This window comes from Pristiophorus japonicus, chromosome 7 (assembly GCF_044704955.1).
Source record: "Pristiophorus japonicus isolate sPriJap1 chromosome 7, sPriJap1.hap1, whole genome shotgun sequence".
Lineage (NCBI taxonomy): Eukaryota > Metazoa > Chordata > Chondrichthyes > Pristiophoridae > Pristiophorus > Pristiophorus japonicus.
Window position 1 is genome coordinate 160,663,534 of NC_091983.1, and position 19,347 is coordinate 160,682,880.

A 19,347-nucleotide genomic window follows, 5' to 3' on the forward strand; every position below is an offset into this window, starting at 1 on the left:
TTAATCTATTTTCCCAGTCCACTTTACCCAACTCTGCCCTCATACCTTCACAGTCTCCTTTATTTAAGCTTAGTACGCTGGTTAGAGATTCAACTTTCTCACCCTCCATCTGAATTTGAAATTCAATCATGCTATAATCACTCATTCCGAGCGGATCATTTACGAGGAGATAGTTTATTAATCCTGTCCCATTACACAGGACCAGATCTAAGATAGCCTGCCCCCTGGTTGGTTCTGTTACATACTGCTCAAGGAACCCGTCCCTTATGCACTCTATGAACTCCTCCTCAATTTGATTTGTCCAATCAATATGGAAGTAACGTGAAAACATAACAATATTGTCACAAATATAGTGATTCAGAGCTCTCACCAAAAAAAGGCCACAAAGTTTTCTGTGGGACTAATCATTTCATCGTCCAATGTAATGTTACCAGCGGGACTGCACGGAGGTATGATATAACTATGATCAAGAGCTCCTTAAGAGAGTCGTTGTTACTCTTATCAGTGTTGACTTGTACTATCACCCCTCCGTCTCATTCAGCCTTTCCTCAGCTCATTTGACATCATACATTAAGGAAGTATGTCCCCCATTATTATTTCTTACAATGTGTAACACCTTGTACTGGCCTTCATTGAATTTTATCTACTAGTTTACAAATATTGTCTAAGTCCTTCTGTAACTCGACTGCTGGAGCAGACTTTCATGCCTCCCACCAGTTTGGTGTCCTCTTGAGAATCTAAGCAACTTGCATTGCTTTTCTGAATCCAAGTTGTTTATCAACATCAGAACCAGAAGGAAACTCAGCACTGATCCAGGGGCACCCCACTCAGTACAGCTCCTCAGCTCAACATCGCACTCTTAAATAATGACCTGCTGCTTCCTCTCTTTTAGTGTCTGCCTTGGCTCAGTGGTAGCACTTTTGCCTCTGAGTCAGAAGATTGTGGATTCTAGAGACTTGTGCACATAATTTAGGCTGACACGTCAATGCAGTAGTGAGGGAGTGCTGCACTGGCAGAATTAAATTGAGGGCCTGTCTGCACTCTTGTGTGTATGTAAAAGATCCTGCAGCATTATTTGAAGAAGAGTAGGGGAGTTCCCCTGGTGTCCTGATCAAAAGTTATCCCTCTGCTGACATCACAAACAGATTTTCTGATCATTTATTTTAGTGGGATTTTGCTGTGTGCAAATTGGCTACTGAATGGTCCAATATTAAAAAGGTGACTACTTTTCAAAAGTACTTCATCCATGTGAAGCAGTTTGGGATATACTAAGATTGTGAAAGACGCTATACAAATGCCGATCCCTGAACCATTTCCAAGTTTTACCTGGGATAAACATATCTTTTCATGTACAACTATACTGAACGCTATCTGGACGTCTAGTTATATGATGGGTATTTTATATTGTAAGGTTTTCACCCATCTGTGTGTACATATGTGTGGCATATACATGTACATGCATAAGAAAGAGGGAGGTTGGTGCATCACTTCACTTGCAACCATTGAACTCAAAAGGGTTAAATTAGCTGCAATGATAAATAAGAACATAAGAAATAGGAGCAGGAGTAGGCCATTTGGCCCCTCGAGGCTGCTCCGCCATTCAATAAGATCATGGCTCATCTGATCCTGGCCTCAATTCCACTTCCCCTCCAGCTCCCCAAAATCCTTGACTCCCTTATTGTTCAGAAATATGTCTCCTTCTTAAATATTTTCAGTGACCCAACCTCCACAGCTCTCTGGGGTAGAGAATTCCAAAGATTCACGACCCACTGAGAGAAGAAATTCCTCCTCATTTCCGTTTTAAAGGGCAGTCCCTTATTCTGAAACTCTGCCCCCTAGTTCTAGATTCCCCACGAGGGGAAACATCCTCTCTGCATCTACCCTGTCAAGCTCCTCATAATCTTGTACGTTTCAATAAGATCACCTCTCAGTTGTCTAAACTCCAACAAATATAGGCCCAACCTGCTCAACCTTCATATGACAACTGCTTCATCTCCAGAATCAACCTCGTGAACTTTCTCTGAACTGCCTGCAATGCAAGTATATCCTTCCTTCAATAAGGAGGCCAAAATTGTATGCAATACTCCAGGTGTGGTCTTACCAACATCCTATACAGTTGTAGCAGGACTTCCCTACTTTTATGCTCCATCCCCCTTGCAATAAAAGCCAGCATTCCATTTGCCTTCCTAATTACTTGCTTTACCTGCATGCTAACCTCATGTACAAGGATCCCCAGATCCCTTTGTACTGCAGCATTTTGTAATCCCTCCCTATTTAAATAATTTTTTCTCTTATTTTTCCTACCAAAATGCATAACCTCACATTTTCCCACAGTGTACTCAATCTGCCAATTTTTGCGCACTCATTGGGCCCAAGTTTCCACATGATTTGCGCCTGATTTTTAGGAGCAACTGGTGGAGAACGGACTATCTTAGAAATCGCAATTCTCCACATTTTGTTTTCTGCAGTTCTAGTCAGGTAGAACAGTTCCACTTTGGAACAGAATTTTTTCTTCAAAAGGGGGCGTGTCCGGCCACTGACACCTGATTTGAAAGTTTCCACAGTGAAAACGTACTCCAAACTAATTTAGAATGGAGCAAGTGAAGATTTTTGTAGAACTGAAAAAACCTGTTCTACACATTAAAAAATCAGGCGCAGGTTACAAATTAGGCGTCCAGAACGAGGTGGGGGGGGGGGGGAAGTCATTAAATTCTACAATAAATCCTTATTTATACTTCTACAAATATTATACAAATAAATCCAACCTGAATAAACATTTATAAGCAAAGAAAAGATTAAATAAACCATCTTCCTACCTGTGTGAAAGTGCTTCAGCCACGGAGAATTCTGCAGCAAGCCTCACAAAACGAAGCAGCCGTTCCCGAAGGCGAGTGGGAGGGAGGGAGGGAACCGACCGAACACGGTGTGGGGGGGGGGGAAGGAAGCCGTTCCAGACAGCGGGCGGGAGGGAGGGAACCGACCGAACACAGGGTGTGGGGGGGGGGGGGAAGGAAGCCGTTCCAGACAGCGGGCGGGCGGGAGGGAGGGAACCGATCGACCGAACGCTGGGGGGGGGGGGGGGGGGTGGGGGGGAGAGGAAGCCGTTCCAGACGGCGGGCGGGAGGGAGGGAACCGACCGAACGCGGGGGAGGGAGGGAGTGAACCGGTCGACTGACCGAACGCGGGGGCGGGGGGGGGAGGAAGCCGTTCCAGACGGCGGGCGGGCGGGAGGGAGGGGGGAAGGAAGCCGTTCCAGACGGTGGGCGGGCGAGCGACCGAACGCAGGGGGGGGGAGAGGAAGCCATTCCAGACGGCGGAAGGGAGGGGACCGACCGAACGCAGGGAAGCCGTTCCAGACGGCGGGGAGGGACCCAACCAACCGAACGCAGGGGGGCAGCGGGGGAGCCGTTCCAGACGGCGGGGGGGGAGCCGTTCCAGATGGCGGGCGAGCGAGCGGGCCGGAGGGACCCAACCGACCGACCGAGCGCAGCGGGGGGGGAGGAAGCCGTTCCAGACAGCGGGAGGGAGGGAAGGAGACAGAAGGCTGCAGGAAGCCTCAGAAATTGAGGAGCCATTTCCCGACGGCAAAAGGGGGAGGTTGTCGGGAAACGGCTGCCTCAACTTTCTGAGGCTTCCTGCAGCCTTCTCAGTGCTGATGTGCTGATGGCAATGTGCTTTTATTAAAAAATGTTCAAAAACTAAACAGCTACAAAGAACTACAAAAATGGCCGAGTGCCAATGTTTCCTTCACACTGCGTGTGCGCGAACGCTCCAATGCGCACGCGCAGCGTTGCCGGCAGGAAAAAAACTAATTTAAATGGTACCCGCCCCCTCCCACTTACAAAATCGGTGCGAGTGTAGGCTCCGGCCCCCTGGGCGCCGTGCCAAACAGACAAGGAGCTGCAGGGCTCTCCAGAATCGCGAGTTATTTTTCCGGCGCCGTTTTAGGCGTGAAAAACGGGCGCCCAGCTCGGAGGGGCGCCCATTTTTTATCGTGTGGAAACTTGGGCCCATTTAGTCTATCTATATCCCGTTGCAGATTTTTTGCGTCCTCACAAATTGCTTTCCCACCTATCTTTGTATCATCAGCAAATTTGACTACATTACACTCGGTCCCTTCATCTAAGTCATTACTATAAATTGTAAATAGTTGAGGCCCGAGCACTGATCCCTGTGGCACCCCACTAGTTACAGTTTGCCAACCTAAAAATTACCCATTTATCCCAGCTTTCTGTTAGTTAGCCAATCCTCTATCCATGCTAATAGAAACATACATAGAAACATATAATATATTAACCCCAACCTTGTGGCTCTTATCTGGTGCAGGAACCTTAAATGCATCTATACTATTCACTTCAACCACTCCCTGTGGTAGCGAGTTCCACATTCGCATCACTCCTTGGGTTCTTCTGAATTCCCTGTTGGATTTCTTGGTGACTATCTTATATTGATGGCCTCTAGTTATGCTCTTCCCCACAAATGGAAACATTCTCTCTATGTCCACTCGATCAAAACCTTTCATAATTTTAAAGACCTCTATTCGGTCACCCCTCAGCCTTTTTTCAAGAGAACAGAGACCCAGCCTGTTCATCCTTTCCTAATATGTAAACCCTTGCATCTCTGGTACCATCCTTGTAAATCTTCTCCAGTGCCTCTACATCCGATTTATAATATGGTAACCAGAACTGTACGCAGTACTCTTAATTGTGATCTAACCAAGGTTTGAAACGGGTTTAGCATAACTTCCCTACTTTTCAATTCTGTACCTCTAGAATTAAACCCTTATGCTTGGTTTGCTTTCTTTGTGTTGCAACTTTTAGTGATTTGTGTATTTATATTCCAAGATCCCTTTCTTTCTCTACCCCACCGAGACTCGTACCTTCCAAGTAATAAGTGACCTCCTTATTCTTCCTCCCAAAATGTAATACATCACATTTATCTGTGTTGAACTTCATTTGCCAATTATATGCCCATTCTGCAAGTTTATTAATGTCCTCTTGTAATTTGTTGCCATCCTCAGTTTTGACTATCTCCACCAATTTGGTGTCATGCACAAATTTAGAAATTGTGTTTTTGATTCCAAAGTCTAAATCATTAATATAAATTGTGAACAACAGTGGTCCTAGTACTGATTCTCATGGAATACCACTACCCACCTTCTGCCACTGTGAATAGCTATCTTTTACCCCTACTCTGCTATCTATTTTGAAGCCAGCATTCTCTGACCTTGTTCATCAGTCTGTTATGTGGTACCTTATCAAAGACCTTTTGAAAATCTCGATAAACTGCATTACCCTTGTCTATTCTCTCTGTTACCTCTTCAAAAAATTCAGTGAGGTTGGTCAAGCAAGACTTTCCCTTTTGAAATCCATGCTGACTATTCATTATTATTTTTTGGTTTCTAGATGTTCTTCTAGATTTCACACAACTTATTTAGACCAATTTCCCCCCTCAGTGTTTTCCTTTTTGTGTATCTACTTTTTATATAAAAAAACATGATCACAAGTTCTGACTAAAATGTAAAATGAAGTTTATGTGAGTTGTATTTCTGATTAATATGGCTGCATATTTATGCCTGGTACCCATGAAGGATGGCAGTCCTCTGCTTTTTTGCTCCCATTTGTTTCCGTCAAATATTTCCTGGTCAGATTTGGGTCTTCCTGGTCCAACTATGTTCAGAAGGTGTGACATTTGGATCAGAATTCTGTTTTCATGGAGAATCACAGTGACTCGTAAGAGAACATTGAAAGCTTGAAACTTATCTGTTTTATCTAGACTGCACTGAACTATAAATGCTGTCTAAAAGGGCAGACACCAAAACCTCGATTTAGTTCTGTACCATAGACTGGGAGTGTGGTTTATCCAACACTAACCTGCAACAAGAAAAGAATGTAAAGATAGAAAATGCTGGAAACACTTGTGCACATTTGTAAAAACAAGATAACCCACCAAAAAATTATTCCCTTATTTAACATTTCAAGTAGTGTAAGAACAACATGCCATGTTGCTCCATTAGGGGCTTCCTGTTTGCCTGTTCAGATGAGAATATGATTCTGCTTAAAGGTCACATACAGATGAGGAAATTGAGGTGACATCTTTATCTTTAAAAGATCACCCTCCAAGATTTAAATGAAATCAGTAAGTTTTTTGCTAAAATGAGCAAATACTACATGAGGTTTTTTTTGCAGCATTTGTGATTATTTTTGTAGTTCATAATTTGATTTAGTTTTATTTACAGAAGTAATTTCTGCAGCAATTTGACTGGATCAGAGCCTAATATTGTATCCAGTTGACAAATACCATATCTATTGATGGATTGTCATTCTTCCATTGCATATTTCAACATCAAGAATAGGTTCCTTTTATTCGTTACAAGCCAATATGTACAATGATTCATGATTTATATTGTCTTCATCTTAAAGTGGCATTGTGTTTCTCCCAAGTATTGTGCAGCAAGATCAGTTCATTGGAGGAGTCATTTCAAACATGCTTATACAAATCCGTAAATTAAGCTTTACTGTACTTGCAACATTCATAAGGGCAGTATCTAAAATCTTATTTGTGATGACTGTTTAGATCTTGGATGTGTGGAATCAGTCCAGTGTGTATATTAAACAAACCTCCTTTTGTAAATAAGGCTGATTGTGAATTTCTTGCACGAAAACGCCTCTAACATCAATCCAGAGTAAATCCAATGTCTGCATGTAATGCACGCTGTTCCTAATGAGACTGCATGTTAAATTAATTTACTTTATTCATAATTACGAACTCTCATACACTTAATTGGCTTTCTTCATGCTACTGCTTGATGCTTGCCTACAATGCAGAAAATCATCTAACCTAGCAAGCTTATTGAGACCTCCTCAATGTTTCTATTTAACTCACAGTAGATTGCGTGTTTGTGAGGACCCTGGCCATTAATTTTCACAATTTTGGGCAAAGCCTCCAATGCCTGCGTTAGAGGACACTTGAACTGATGTTTTGTCCTGGTGGCATTGGGTAATCTATTGGTTCATTTGAAAATAGTCCTTGCTCTTGCCTGTGAAATTCTGTGATACACTTTTCAGTGGCAAATGTTATGTGGATATAATGTATCAAAGTTACCTTTGCTGTATTATTTGGAGACAACAGAAATGGTGAGGGGGAAAGAAGTAGACTTGTTTTCAAATTTATTAAGATATGAGGAAATATGTGTCTGACTGGTGCAACTATACCTTTTTGTTACAGACATCCTGTGGAAACTACAGTTTTATACCATACATGGTGACTCCACACAACAAGGTATACTGTTGTGAGAGCAGCTACATGAAGGGCTTGAGTGAGCTAATGCAGCCGAATTTTGAGTTGTTGCTTGGGCCTATCTGCATGCCGTTAGTGGATCGCTTTGTTCAGTTGCTGAAGGTTGCACACATCAGCTGCTGGTAGGTGCTTCTTTACACAAATATAATGTTCCTGCACCAAAAAAAGGTTTCTCCAAGAAAGCCTCTGTATTTGATGGAGTTGTAAAATAGTATGCAAATGCTTGCTTGTTCAACTGTCTGTAAATTATGTGTTTATTTATTCAATAATTTTCCTCAATGTGCCAAGGTAATAATCCAAAGCCAGAGCAGTCAGAATTTGTTCTTTCAAGCTTTGAATGAATATCCATTGCAGGTGGAGGCAAATGTCCTGAGATGAGGACTACTATAGATTTGCTATGTGACTGTGACAATGCAAAACTAACCCTTCTCGACCTGTCTTCAGTCTTTAACACGGTTGAACATACCATCCTCCTCCAACGCCTCTCTCCAGCTGGGCGGGACTGCACTTGCCTTGTTCCATTCTTATCTCTCTAACCGTAGCCAGAGAATCACCTGCAATGGCTTCTCTTCCCACTCCCGCGTTGTTGCCTCTGGTGTCCCCCAACGATCTATACTTGGCCCCCTCCTATTTTTCAAATACATGCTGTCCTTCAGCGACATCATCCGAAAACACTGTCAGTTTCCAGATGTACGCTGACGATACCCAGCTCTCCCTCACTACCACTTCTCTCGACCCTCTCTACGGTCTCTAAATTGTCTGACATCCAGTTCTGGATGAGCAGAAATTTTCTGCAATTAAATATTGGTAAGACCAAAGCCATTATCTTTGGTCTCCGCCACAAACTTCTTTCCTTAGCCACCAACTCCATCCCTCTCTCTGGCAAATGTCTGAGGCTGAACCAGGCTGTTCACAGCCATGGTGTCATATTTGACCTCGAATGAGCTTCTGAACACACATCCGTGCCATCACTTAGACGACCTATTTCCACCTCTGTGGCATCCCCGACTCCACCCCTGCCTCAGCTCATCTGCTGCTGAAACCCTCAACCATGCCTGTTTGACCTCTAGACTTGACTATTCAATGCACTCCTGGATGGCCTCCCACATTCTACCTACAATAAATTTGAGGGCATCCAAAATTCTGCTGCCCTGTCCTAACTCGCACCAAGACCTGTTCACTCATCACCCCTGTATTCGCTAACCTACATTGGCTCCCGGTTAAGCAGCGCCTTGATTTTAAAATTCTCTTCCTTTTTTTCAATTCCCTCCATAACTTCGTCTCTCCCTAGCTCTGTAATCTCCTCCAGCCCCATAACTCTCAGATATCTGCGCTCCTCTAATTCTGGCATCTTGAGCATCCCTGACTTTAATCGCTTCAGCTGCCAAGGCGCGAAGCTCTTGAATTCCTTACTAAACCACTTTGCCTCACTGCCTCTCTTTCCCCCTTTAAGACGCTCCTTAAAACCTACCTCTTTGACGAAGCTTTTGGTCATCTGCCCTAATTTCTGCTTATGTGGCTGTGTCAATTTTGTTTTGTAAGGCTCCTGTGACGTGCCTTGGGATGTTTTCCTACGTTAAAGGCACTATATAAATACAAGTTGTTGTTGTAATTTTTGTATCAATTTATTTTTTCTTCACTGGTGTTTGCGATTGTAGCAAATCTAGGAAGGCGATGCGCAATTTTTACCCCTACCTGCCCTGCAGAAACCTGATAGGTGAAGAGTTAAAATCACCTAGGTCGCTTAGCCGGGATCCCATAAGCTGGTAGGTTCCTTAATTAAATATGCAGATTAGGCTACTCTGATGACATCATGAAGCACTGACTGCAATTTTATTGCTGGCCTGAGCAGGGAACCTGGCCATGTCTCCGGTCAGAAGAGGTCCTGCAAGGTAAGTTTTGTACTATTCTTTTCGGGGCCAAAAGGAGCAGGAGTTTAGACCTCTCCTGCCCCTGCAAGACCCACTCGGAACACCCTTCCCAACGCCTACATGTCTGCCTGCCTGTGGCCATGGGCTGGCTGATTTTCTTCAGGCCAGCTGCAGCTTCCCACCCACTTCCTGCTCATTCTGGGTGGGAAGCGGACCAACTATGAGGCTCGGGAGATACAATAGCCTGGGCCTGATTTCTGCAAGAGCACGTGAGTTTCCAACTCCTCTGACCATCCAACCAAAACCCGCCTGAAGTTTAAATAATTTCTGTAACCGTAGCTTTTCTTACTCGGAATCGTGTGCTAACGAAAGACCAGCTAGCAAGAAGTAAATATTTGCATTTCTTAAATAAAACACGAATTGCATTTCTTCTTTATACTTGGTACTAGAAAGAGAAAACATTCAAAAATTCAGTAAGTTTTTGTCTGTGCTAATAACACTTATATACTTAATTTCTATATTGTGTTTCTCCATTGAAATCATGGTCAAAACATTTTACAATTATTAAAACTGCACAAAATCTTTATTTGGTAAAATCCTGTAAGTGTAACAATTTTTGAGATGTGTTTTACCAAGATTCGAATGCTCATGTTTTCTACCGATTTAAAATGAGGAATGTGTCAGTCACAAGATAATTGAGCTCTGTTATAGCTAGGTTTATGCATGCTGTTAAAATTGTAAATTGAGCTTATCAGGACTAAAATAAACGGCTCAATTTTCCCCAAAGTTTTTTTTTGGTGGACTTGAAGAGTTACGCCCGCTTTTTGGGGGCCCCAAGTATGGCAAAAAAAACATTTCCAAGGCTAGACTTTCGGCACATACTCACCCATTTAGCGCCCATATAAACGCCGATATGCTGTTTATCGCCCATATTTGATAAATGGAAACGAGCACCCGTTTATCACCGGCGCAACTTTCAGCATACAGGACTGAGCTGAATCGCCCAGACTATTTTTAAAAATAAAATCTGAAGTCGTCATTCGTGCAACGCCCAGAATACTGTTTAGAATGGAAACTAGCGCCCAAATATCGCCAGCCTTATCACCGAGCACTACTTTTGGCATTTTGCCCATATTGCGCCCAAATGATCACTCGACCAAAAAGACGCTCAAGAAAAGCTGCACTCACCTGACCTTAACCCGGCAGTATGGACGCCATTGTGTAAATTGGAGGAAATTTAATAAAAGGCTGCTTGAAGTGGATGGGAGCACTGAAGTAATCTGTGAATGATTTCAAGGGCGTTTTAGAATATTGCCAATCATCTAATCACATTGCGGTCAATTTCGAGTTTATATTGTATTTGTTGAGGACAATTTAAGAATATTTGTAGACAGATTAGGGCATTAAAAGGGATGGGGCCTGTAATTTCTCAACCGGTATTGATGAAACATAGAAACATAGAAAATAGGTGCAGGAGTAGGCCATTCGAGCCTGCACCACCATTCAATGAATTCATGGCTGAATATGCAACTTCAGTACCCCATTCCTGCTTTCTCGCCATACCCCTTGATTCCCCCTAGTAGTAAGGACTACATCTAACTCCTTTTTGAATATATTTAGTGAATTGGCCTCAACAACTTCTGTGGTAGAGAATTCCACAGGTTCACCACTCTCTGGGTGAAGAAGTTTCTCCTCATCTTGGTTTTAAATGGCTTACCCCTTATCCTCAGACTGTGACCCCTGGTTCTGGACTTCCCGAACATTGGGAACATTCTTCCTGCATCTAACCTGTCTAAACCCGTCAGAATTTTAAACGTTTCTATGAGATCCCCTCTCATTCTTCTGCACTCCAGTGAATACAAGCCCGGTTGATCCAGTCTTGCTTGATATGTCAATCCCGCCATTCCGGGAATCAGTCTGGTGAACCTTCGCTGCACTCCCTCAATAGCAAGAATGTCCTTCCTCAAGTTAGGAGACCAAAACTGTACACAATACTCCAGGTGTGGCCTCACCAAGGCTTTGTACAACTGTAGCAACACCTCCCTGCCCCTGTACTCAAATCCCCTCGTGATGAAGGCCAACATGCCATTTGCTTTCTTAACTGCCTGCTGTACTTGCATGCCAACCTTCAATGACTGATGTACGATGACAGCCAGGTCTCATTGCACCTCCCCTTTTCCTAATCTGTCACCATTCAGATAATAGTCTGTCTCTTTGTTTTTACCACCAAAATGGATGACCTCATTATACTTCATCGGCCATGCATTTGCCCACTCACCTAACCTATCCAAGTCACTGCAGCCTCATAGCATCCTCCTCGCAGCTCACACTGCCACCCAACTTAGTGTCATCTGCAAATTTAGAGATACGACATTTAATCCCCTCGTCTAAATCATTAATGTACAATGTAAACAGCTGGGGCCCCAGCACAGAACCTTGCGGTACCCCACTAGTCACTGCCTGCCATTCTGAAAAGTATCCATTTACTCCTACTCTTTGCTTCCTGTCTGCCAACCAGTTCTCAATCCACGTCAGCACACTACCCCCAATCCCATGTGCTTTAACTTTGTACATTAATCTCTTGTGTGGGACCTTGTCAAAAGCCTTCTGAAAGTCCAAATACACCACATCAACTGGTTCTCCCTTGTCCACTCTACTGGAAACATCCTCACAAAATTCTAGAAGATTTGTCAAGCATGATTTCCCTTTCACAAATCCTTTGCTGAGTTCTAAATTTCTCCCAGTCCCCAGGTTCGCTGCTATTTCTGGCCAATTTATATGCCACTTCCTTGGTTTTAATACTATCCCTGATTTCCCTTGACAGCCACAGTTGAGCCACCTTCTCTTTTTTATTTTTACACCAGACAGGGATGTACAATTGTTGTAGTTCATCCATGCGGTCTCTAAATATCTGCCATTGCCCATCCCACTGTCAACCCCTTAAGTATCATTCGCCAATCTATCCTAGCCAATTCACGCCTCATACCTTCAAAGTTACCCTTCTTTAAGTTCTGGACCATGGTCTCTGAATTAACTGTTTCATTCTCGATCCTAATGTAGAATTCCACCATATTATGGTCACTCTCTTCCCCAAGGGGCCTCACACAACGAGATTGTGAATTAATCCCCTCTCATTACACAACACCCAGTCTAAGATGGCCTCCCCCCTTGGCCACGACAGTTCAACACAAATACAGGATCATTAATCTCGATTTTGCGTGACATATTTGCGCGATCATGATATGTATTCTCTTGAAGCCGCCTGCTCTCTACCTGTTCGTGTAGATCAGGGTGGACTGACGAGAGCCTTGTCTTAAGTGCCCTTTTCATGAGCAGTTCAGCAGGAGGAACCCCAGTGAGCGAATGGGGTCATGTGCGGTCACTAAGCAGGACTCGGGATAGGTGAGTCTGCAGTGAGCCTTCAGTTACCCTCTTCAAGCTCTGCTTGATTGTTTGCACTGCTCTCTCTGCCTGACCATTGGACGCTGGTTTAAACGGGGCAGATGTGACATGTTTGATCCCATTACGGGTCATGAACTCTTTGAACTCGGCACTGGTGAAGCACGGCCCATTGTCACTCACAAGGACGTCAGGCAAGCCGTGCGTGGCAAACATGGCCCGCAGGCTTCCAGTGGTGGCAGCGGACGTGCTTGCTGACATTATCTCACATTAAATCCATTTGGAGTACACATCTACAACCACTAGGACCATTTTTCCTAAGAACGGGCCTGCATAGTCGACATGGACCCTAGACCACGGTTTGGGGAGCCAAGACCATAAACTTAGAGGCGCCTCCCTGGGTGCATTGCTTAACAGTGAACATGTGTTACATTTGTGCACGCAGGACTCTAAGTCTGCATCTATACCGGGCCACCACATCTGGCTATCGCTTTCATCATTACAATGCCTGGGTGGGTACTGTAGAGATCACTAATGAAAGTGTCCCTGCTGTTTTTTAGTACCACTACCCGATTACCCCATAGGAGGCAGTCTGCCTGTATAGACATTTCATCTTTGCGCCGCTGGTACGGCTTTACTTTTTCCTGCATCTCTCACGGGACACTAGACCAACTCCCGTGGAGCACACAGTTTTTTTACTAAGGACAGTAAGGGGTCCTGGCTCATCCAGGTTCTAATCTGTCGGGCGGTAACAGCTGATTGCTCACTCTCTAATGCTTCCATTACCATAACTAAATCTGCGGGCTGTGCCATCTTCACCCCTGTGGTGGGCAATGGCAGCCTACTGAGAGCATCGGCACAGTTTTCTGTGGTGGGTGGCGTAGTTGTATGCAGACAACGTGAGCGCCCATCTCTGGATGCGGGTCGATGTATTCGTACTTATCACCTTATTTTCAGAAAAGAGGGATATCAGTGGCTTATGGTCAGTTTCCAATTCAAATTTGAGCCCAAACAGATATTGATGCATTTTCTTTACCCCATAAACACATGTTCACGCTTCTTTTCCGATCATGCTGGAGGCCCTCAGCCTTAGTCAGACTTCTGGATGCATAAGCAACCGGCTGCAATTTCCCAGATTCATTAGCTTGTTGCAATACACACCCGACACCATATGATGACACATCACATGCTAGTACCAAACGCTTACATGCATCATACAACACAAGCAATTTGTTTGAGCACAACAGTTTTCTAGCTTTTACAAAGGCATTTTCTTGGCTTTTGCCCCATACCCATTCATCTCCTTTACGCAGTAAAGAGTGCAGTGGTTCTAACAGCGTGCTAAGACCCGGTAAGAAGTTACCAAAGTAGTTCAGGAGTCCGAGAAACGACCGCAGCTCCGTCACATTCTGTGGTCTCGGTGCGTTCTCGATTGCCTCCATCTTCGAATCAGTGGGCCTGATGCCATCCGCCGCAATTCTTCTCCCCAGGAACTCCACTTCAGGTGCCAGGAAAACGCACTTCGAGTGTTTTAACCTGAGCCCCACACAATTAAGCCGACGAAGGATCTCCTCCAGGTTCTGCAGGCGCTCAACGGTGTCCTGACCTGTAACCAAGATGTCGTCCTGGAAGCCCAAGGTGCGCAGGACCGACTTCAGTAAGCTTTCCATGTTCCTCTGGAGTATCGCCGCGGCTGATGGAATCCCAAATGGGCATCTGTTGTAAATGGAGAGACCTTTGTGCATGTTGATGCAGGTGAGGCCCTTCAATAATTCCTCCAGTTCCTGCGTCATGTAGGCCGAGGTCAAATCCAGCTTTGTGAACGTTTTTCCTCCCACCTGCGTCGCAAATAGGTCGTCTGCCTTTGGTAGCAGGTATAGATCCTGCAGGGAGAAACGATTGATAGTTACTTTGTAATCACCACAGATTCTGACGGTGCCGTTTTCCTTGAGGACTGGAACAATCGGACTGGCCCACTCGTTGAATTCGATCGGCGAAATTATGCCCTCTCGTTGCAGCCAGTCTAGCTCGAACTCCACCCTCTCTCATCATGTACGGTACTGCTCCCGCCTTGTGATGGATGGGTCGTGCCCCCGGAATCAGGTGGATCTGCAATTTTGCTCCTTGGAATTTCCCAATGCCAGGTTCGAACAGTGAGGGGAACTTGTTTAGGACCTGGGCACATGAAGTGTCGTTGACTGAAGAGACGGACGTCGTCCCAGTTCCAGCGTATCTTCCCCAGCCAGCTCCTGCCGAGCAGTGTGCGGCCATCGCCCGGTACCACCCAGAGTGGTAACTTGTGCACCGCTCCATCGTAGAAGCCCTTATAGTAGCACCGCTGATTACGGAATCAGTTTCTTTGTGTATGTTCTCAGTTTAGTACGAATGGGAGTCAGGACTGGCCTTGAGGCCTTGCTGCACCACAATTTGTCGAAAGTCTTTTTGCTCATTATGGACTGGCTCGCTCCTGTGTCCAGCTCCATTGACACCGGGAGTCCATTTGATTCAACCTTCAGCATTATCGGGGGGACACTTTGTGGTAAATATGTGCACCCCATATACCTCTGCCTCCTCAGTCTGAGGCTCTTGTTCGTCGTGATCCACCGTGGATCTGTCCTCCTCTGCAACATGGTGGTTTGCAGGGTTTGCAGCTCGCCTGCACATACGTTGGAGGTGTCCCATTGTTCCACAGCTCTTGCAAACGTATCCTTTGAAGTGGCATGAATGGAAACGATGATCACCCCCGCAGCACCAACAAGATGTTAATGGCCTTGCGTTCACCACCTTTGATGGTGGACTCTGAGACATCTGCGGACGTGCAGCTGCAGGCATGTGAGGCCAGCCCTGTACGTTACGATTCGAAAACATTATTTTGTTCACAGTACTTGCAGCAGCACTCGTGTGCTGAGAGATTTGTTTGGTACCGTCACTGGTGGCGATGAACGCCTGGCCTATCTCTATGGCTTTACTCAAAGTTGATGACTGGGGGGCAGTGCTGTGTGGTGAGGACAGGCTGGTGGAGGACTTTTGTCTTACGGATGTTTAGCGTAAGGCCCATGCTTTCGTACGCCTCAGTAAATACGTCGACAATGTCCTGGAGTGCGGCCTCTGTATATCATCCGCGTACTGTAGCTCGACGAGAGAAGTTGGGGTGGTCTTGGATCTGGCCTGGAGATGGCGCAGGTTGAACAGGTTCCCACCGGTTCTGTAGTTTAGTTCCACTCCAGCGGGGAGCTTGTTGACTGTGAGGTGGAGCATGGCAGCGAGGAAGATTGAGAAGAGGGTTGGGGCGATGACGCAGCCCTGTTTGACCCCGGTCCGGACTTGAATTGGGTCTGTGGTGGATCCATTAGTAAGGATCACGGCCTGCATGCCGTCGTGGGGCAGGCGGAGGATGGTGACAAACTTTTGGGGGCATCCGAAACGGAGGAGGACACTCCATAGATCCTTGCGGTTGACAGTGTCAAAGGCCTTTGCAAGGTCGAAGAAGACCATGTATAAGGGCTGTCGCTGTTCTCTGCATTTTTCCTGTAACTGTCGCGCTGCAAAAATCATGTCCGTTGTGCCCCGTAGGGGACAAAATCCGCACTGTGACTCCGGGAGGAGCTTCTCGACAGTTGAGGAGGACTCTAGCAACGACTTTCCCAGTGTCCTCACCACACAGCACTGCCCGCCAGTCATCAAGATCCACGCATGGCCCTGGACACCCTGGACCACTTCCCATATCTTGGGAGCCTCCTATCAACAAGAGCAGGCATCGACGACGAGATCCAACACCGCCTCCAATGCACCAGTGCAGCCTTTGGTCGCCTGAGGAAAAGAGTGTTTGAAGACCCGACCCTCCAAACTGCCATCAAGCTCATGGTCTACAGGGCTGTAGTAATACCTGCCCTCCTGTATGGCTCAGAGAAATGGACCATGTACAGTTGACACCTCAAGTTGCTGGAGAAATATCACCAAAGATGTCTCTGCAAGATCCTACAAATCCCCTGGGATGACAGGCGCACCAACATCAGCGTCCTCACTCAGGCTAACATCCCCAGCATTAAAGCACTGACGACACTCGATCAGCTCCGCTGGGCAGGCCACATAGTCCACATGCCAGACACGAGACTCCCAAAGCAAGTGCTCTACTCTGAGCTCCTTCATGGCAAACGAGCCAAAGATGGGCAACAAAACGCTACAAGGACACCCTCATAAAGTGCAAATCTCCACTGATACCTGGGAGTCCCTGGCCCAAGACCGCCCTCAGTGGAGGAAGTGCATCCGAGAGGGCGCTGAGCACCTCGAGTCTCAACACCGAGAGCATGCAGAAATCAAGTGCAAAGAACGTGCGGTGAACCAGTCCCACCCACCCCTTCCCTCAACGACTATCTGTCCCACCTGTGACAGAGTCTATGGTTCTCGTATTGGACTGTTCAGCCACCAAAGAACTCACTTCAAGCGTGGAAGCAAGTCTTCCTCGATTCCGAGGGAGTGCCTATGACTAAGACTCAAGGTTGGGGTCTCTACAGTGAAAAGTTTGTGAAGTATTACTTCATGGCCAATGCCAAGTACAAAGAAGACCCTGAGCATGTGCTCCAAGTATCCTTCAAATTCGCAATGTCCTGCAAGGTGTCATAGCTCGGCGACATAGCTCGCCACTTCCTGACATTCAGACCTCTTGTACGTGTAGAACCGGTACCTCGCCATCAGAACGCTTTCCTTCAGGTTTCGATGCTCCCGGACCAGTGTGCACAAATCATCATACGACTTGTCTGTGGGTTTCGCTGGAGCAAGTAGATTTTTCATGAGGCCATACGTTGGTCCCCCGCAAACGGTGAGGAGGATCGCCCTTCGTTTGGCAGTGTTCGCTTGTCCTCCCAGCTCATTGGCCATGAAGTATTGGTCAAGTCGCTCCATGCAGGTTTCCCAATCATCTCCCTCCGAAAATTTCTCCAGGATGCCCACTGTTCTCTGCACCGTTGCGGTGGGGTTTGTCATCTGTATCTCGTCGCCAGTTGTTGTGTATAGAATAAAGAGTCTGACCAGATACTGTGAGCTCAAAGTAAGGTGTGACCGTAGTCCTTTATTACAGGTATCCCGAGTGCCTGTCCAGCCTGTGAGCCCTCCTTATGTACAGCTGCTCCCAAAGGATTGTGAAATCCTTTGGGACTCCAGGGGATGAGTCCTCTTGTGGTTAAACAAGGTTTTTACAGGTTTACATATGTAACAGATTCCACTCCCTGAATGTGCAGCTCGTTGTCGACCACAAGCAAATAATCATGGCAATAAATGCAAATTTTCCAGGGAGCATCCATGATGTGCAAATCTTGCTCGAGAGCACTGTCTCTGACCTGTTTAACAGTCAGCCACAAGGTCATGGTTAGATGTTGGGGGATAAAGGATATGGCCTTGCCAGCTCGTTCATGACCCCCATGCGTAAGCCCCAGACAGAAGCCAAGAAGCGCTACAACAAAAGCAATATAGCCACACGCAATATCGTCAAAGACAATTGGAGTTTTGAAGCAGCGCTTCAGATGCCTGGACCACTCGGGAGGCAACCTACAATATCGCCCTGAGCAGGTCACTGAGTTAATTGTGGTGTGCTGCATGTTGCATAATCTAGCAATCAGGAGAGGACAACAGTTGCCAGATGAGACTGCAGCTCCACCTCAGGAGAAAGGGGAGGAGGACGAGGACCTTGGGGAGGACAATCAGCCTGGCGATGAACTCAAGCCCCCCGCCCCCCCCGCCACTGGAACGGTCCCGTGCTAGTTACGCAGCTGTAAGACTGTTGCGTTAGCAGCTCATAAATGAACGCTTTGTGTGAAGTTACGTTGGTGACAGTTACAGTTGCGTTACATTTTATCCTTGCCTTGCCATTGTTTGCCACCCTTGTATTGATGTTTAACCTTATGTTATTAGAAGACACTGCACACCAATTGTAAAGTTCAATAAGTTTTTGTAATAATTTAACGATTGATGTAAAAAATTTTATAAACAAACTATAACGCCCATCTCCTCCCACCCTACCCCCTTCCCCCTCCCCCTTCCGATGCCGGGGCCGATCCTGCTCCTATCCCAGGCCAAAAGGCCTCCCTACACCTAGCCCTGGCCGAGTGGCATCCTCCCTCCCGGTCTGCTCCCCCGCACCTATCCCTGGCCGAGTGGCCGCCTCCCTCCTGGTCCACTCCCCCGCACCTATCCCTGGCTGAGTGGCCACCTCCCTCCCGGTCCCGCACCTAACCCTGGCCGAGTGGCCTCCCGGTCCGCTCCCCCGCATCTATCCCAGGCCGAATGGCCTCCCGGTCCACTTCCCCGCCCCTATCTCAGGCCGAATAGCCTCCTCACTCCCAGTCCCCGCACCTAACTATACCCGAAAGGCTTTACCACCCTCTCTCTTACCTCTCCTGCTGCTGCTGTCCAGGCATCTAATGCACTTACCTGCGCCGATTTCCTTAACTCACCAGAAGGTTTTTCTACAGAGGCCACATACGCTGGCCTAAGAAGAACTGGAGTAACTCTCAGCTGGCCAAATTTCTCTAAATGGCCAGAATTGGCGCGGGTGGCAGGTTACGCCCCCTTTGGCTTGAAAACAAAATGTACCTAAAAAAAATCGTAACTAACTGAGTTACGCTGGTGCAAATTGATTGGGGGAAATTGGGCCAAAAAAAGCAGCCTGCGCCAAAAAAAATGGTGCAAATCACTGGGGAAAATTGAGCCCAAAATGTTAGCTTTGCAGTACAAATTACAATTTTAAAGTTGCAAAATTAAAATCTAAACTTAAAAAGAAAAA

At 46.2% G+C, this 19,347-nt stretch overlaps 1 protein-coding gene across 4 annotated transcripts in view; it reads left to right on the forward strand.

The window, feature by feature from the left end:
* Positions 1 to 19,347, forward strand: part of map3k5 (mitogen-activated protein kinase kinase kinase 5) — a 301,679-nt gene that overhangs the window by 111,432 nt on the left and 170,900 nt on the right. For all 4 annotated transcript variants that reach the window (XM_070885461.1, XM_070885460.1, XM_070885463.1 and 1 more), the window contains exon 4: positions 7,228 to 7,421. In XM_070885461.1, coding sequence (XP_070741562.1) covers positions 7,228 to 7,421 — 194 coding nt within the window. The remainder of the gene's footprint in view (positions 1 to 7,227; positions 7,422 to 19,347) is intronic.